The sequence below is a fragment of the Papilio polytes genome, unplaced genomic scaffold, assembly GCF_000836215.1.
Source record: "Papilio polytes unplaced genomic scaffold, Ppol_1.0 DF821289.1, whole genome shotgun sequence".
Taxonomy (NCBI): Eukaryota; Metazoa; Arthropoda; class Insecta; order Lepidoptera; family Papilionidae; genus Papilio; species Papilio polytes.
This window is the reverse complement of record NW_013527915.1, coordinates 3281141-3283754: the sequence shown is the minus strand read 5'-3', so window position 1 is coordinate 3283754 and position 2614 is coordinate 3281141. Positions and strand designations below refer to the sequence as shown.

At 31.1% G+C, this 2614-nt stretch overlaps 1 protein-coding gene across 1 annotated transcript in view; it reads right to left on the bottom strand.

Moving 5' to 3' along the window:
- Nucleotides 1-1311: 1311 nt before the first annotated feature.
- LOC106109111 (mitogen-activated protein kinase 1-like) overlaps nucleotides 1312-2614 on the bottom strand; it is a 16993-nt gene continuing 15690 nt past the window's right edge. Inside the window, exons 8-9 of the mRNA XM_013290514.1 lie at nucleotides 1958-1983; nucleotides 1312-1856 (exon numbers count right to left, since the gene is read on the bottom strand). Of these exons, the coding sequence (XP_013145968.1) occupies nucleotides 1698-1856; nucleotides 1958-1983 (185 nt within the window). The 3' untranslated portion in view covers nucleotides 1312-1697. The remainder of the gene's footprint in view (nucleotides 1857-1957; nucleotides 1984-2614) is intronic.

Here is a 2614-nt window from a genome sequence, read left to right as displayed (position 1 = left end):
CAACTATTCTAACAGTATTGTGCGCAAACATGCTGATATAAGGAAGACGAGGAATTATTGTTAAAACAGATAACATAGGATAGGGCCAGCAACTTCTAAAACTGAGTATTTATAACATTTTAGACCAAAGTAACAAACCACTTATTTAATGGCCCTTCAAGTACATACAAACCAACAAGTTTTTTAACGAATGAACCGTCCCCTACCTTAAAACTTTACAATCGAATGAAAAATACAACTCGCAAGTACAATGGAATTAATAATCTGGTAGTGCAAGTAATAATTCCGTGACACTTCAAAATTACATTAAAATGTAAAAATATTTACATCCATAAGAACGGCCTAACCTTAAAAACCGATCTTTCCCGCCAACACAATCCACTGACAATATAATACCTGACACGAAATTCGCATTCATGTAATACTGTAAAATACATTCCTACAAAACAGTGTCTCCATTTGCTTATAATTTTAAAATCAAATATAAAAAAAACGATTCGACTAAACATACTAAAAACACTTAAAATGTGTGTATCCAATGCAGTTCCTTTCCATGCATACAAAGCTTTTATCATTGAATGTTTTTTCAAAGCGATATTTGTTTAAATGTATCGTTTCAAAACATGAAACAATATTGATTTTGTTACTGAAACCCATTTATTTTAACTGCGAAATAACTTAAATGAAAACAAAAATGTTTTAATTTATCGTAAGGATTTCATTATCTGCCATTAAAAAAAATGAGATCAAAAAGTTCGATTATCGATCTTTATTCGTAGTTGAAAAAATGCTGTACTCAGAGTCGTTTAATTTAATTATCTAATTACAATATGAGTGGCATTACGTTCGATTTTATAAAGCCTTGTAGAGACACTGCTAACTTTCCTAGTAACGCTTCAAACCTTATAAAATTCAATTTAGAAACCGCACGACTAGTTATTTTCAACGTTGATAAATTTCAGAAAAACTATCTATCTAAGTTATCTACCTTTTAATATAAATCTAATACAATTTATTACATAATTCATATGTACGTAAACTGTTAAGAGATTTATTTTTATAATTTTATTATTAAAAACAACATTCATAAGAGAAAAAAACAATTTAAATGGTGGTAATCTCTAAGTAACCGTAAACTTTGGTAGTTCGTTACTCAATTCGGTTTATTTATAACCATTTTATAATAATTATTTCTCAAATTCATACAAATTAACGCTAATAACAATTATTGTGTTCAAAATTTCGTATTCATTAAATGTTTTAAAGGGTATCTCTATTTCAAATTAAGTATTCTGTCTCATTCATATTTTATTTATTATCCTTAAAATTATTTGAAAAACAAAAACTTCGTAGTAATCTATTAATCACATGCGACAGATAAGATATCGTAACATTTGATAAAATATCTAGTCACAGATAATGTAAAATACAAAAATCAAACAGTTTGCAAAATGTAGATTAAAAAAGTCGTTCAATTAATGTACACGGAACCTATAGACTAAAGACTGAAAAATAAAATTAGTTGAAACGCGTGTCCGTGACGTCACAGTGTCTATGGACAGGTCTTAAACCAATTTCCACTTAGCGGTTAGTCGCGCGACACGTGTTATATTTGCACTGGCGATGTATTACAAAAACGACAACGCAAGTCGCACGACTAGTTGCTAAATGGAAATGGACGTATAATTTAGTTTGGTTTATGCGCCCTCGTTCTGTACCTTGAACAGCAAAGTTTCCTCGAAAATGTATTTCTTGAGAGTCTCCTTCGGTAAATTGTCTAATTCCATTGCGAAACGGAAAGGTTCCTCCGATACGGGCTGGAAGAAAGAAAAACGTTTACATCTAGCTTTTGTATTCTAATACAATAAGGTATTTTGAGTAATTTTAAGTCCTATTTTGACGTTGTATTTCAAATTTAATTAAACCTTTTTACATATCTCTGCCATATTTTTTTTACTCTCGCTTTAATTTTGAATAGTTGACCTATTATCAAACATTTAAGGTAAATAACACTAAAATATTGTTAATTTTAATAAGACAAATTCCTTTAGATATATTAGGATTTGCAGTAAATAAGATAAACAAACAAAACAGCCAATATCAACAACGTAATGACGATTAAAGAGCTAGTCCGTTGTATTTACGAGGTCGCTTATTGCATCGTAAAGGCGTTCGCGTGACGTCACACACGATCACGTCCAAACATCCTTAACCAGATGAGGACCGGATCATAAGTTAAAGCTAATAATACTTTATAGACTACAAGCTTTCGCCCGCGACTTCGTCTGCGTGAAAATAGCCTATGTTACTTACAGACAAATTACCCTTTTTACGGTAAATGAATTTTTAAAATCGCCCCAGTCGTTTTTGAGTCATTTCAATAAATACAAAAATACAAATTTTTCCTCTTTATAATATCAGTATAGACTAGCTTGTACCAGCGACCCCGTCCGTGTGGAATTAAAAAAAAAGGTAGCCTTTGTGTTCTTCCAGACTATTCTCTATATCTATCCTAAATTTCATCGAGATCCGTTCAACAGTTTCACAAACATCCATTCATCTAAACTTTAGCAGTAGTAACACGTGTTATTTGATGAGGGGTTTAGTGCATGGG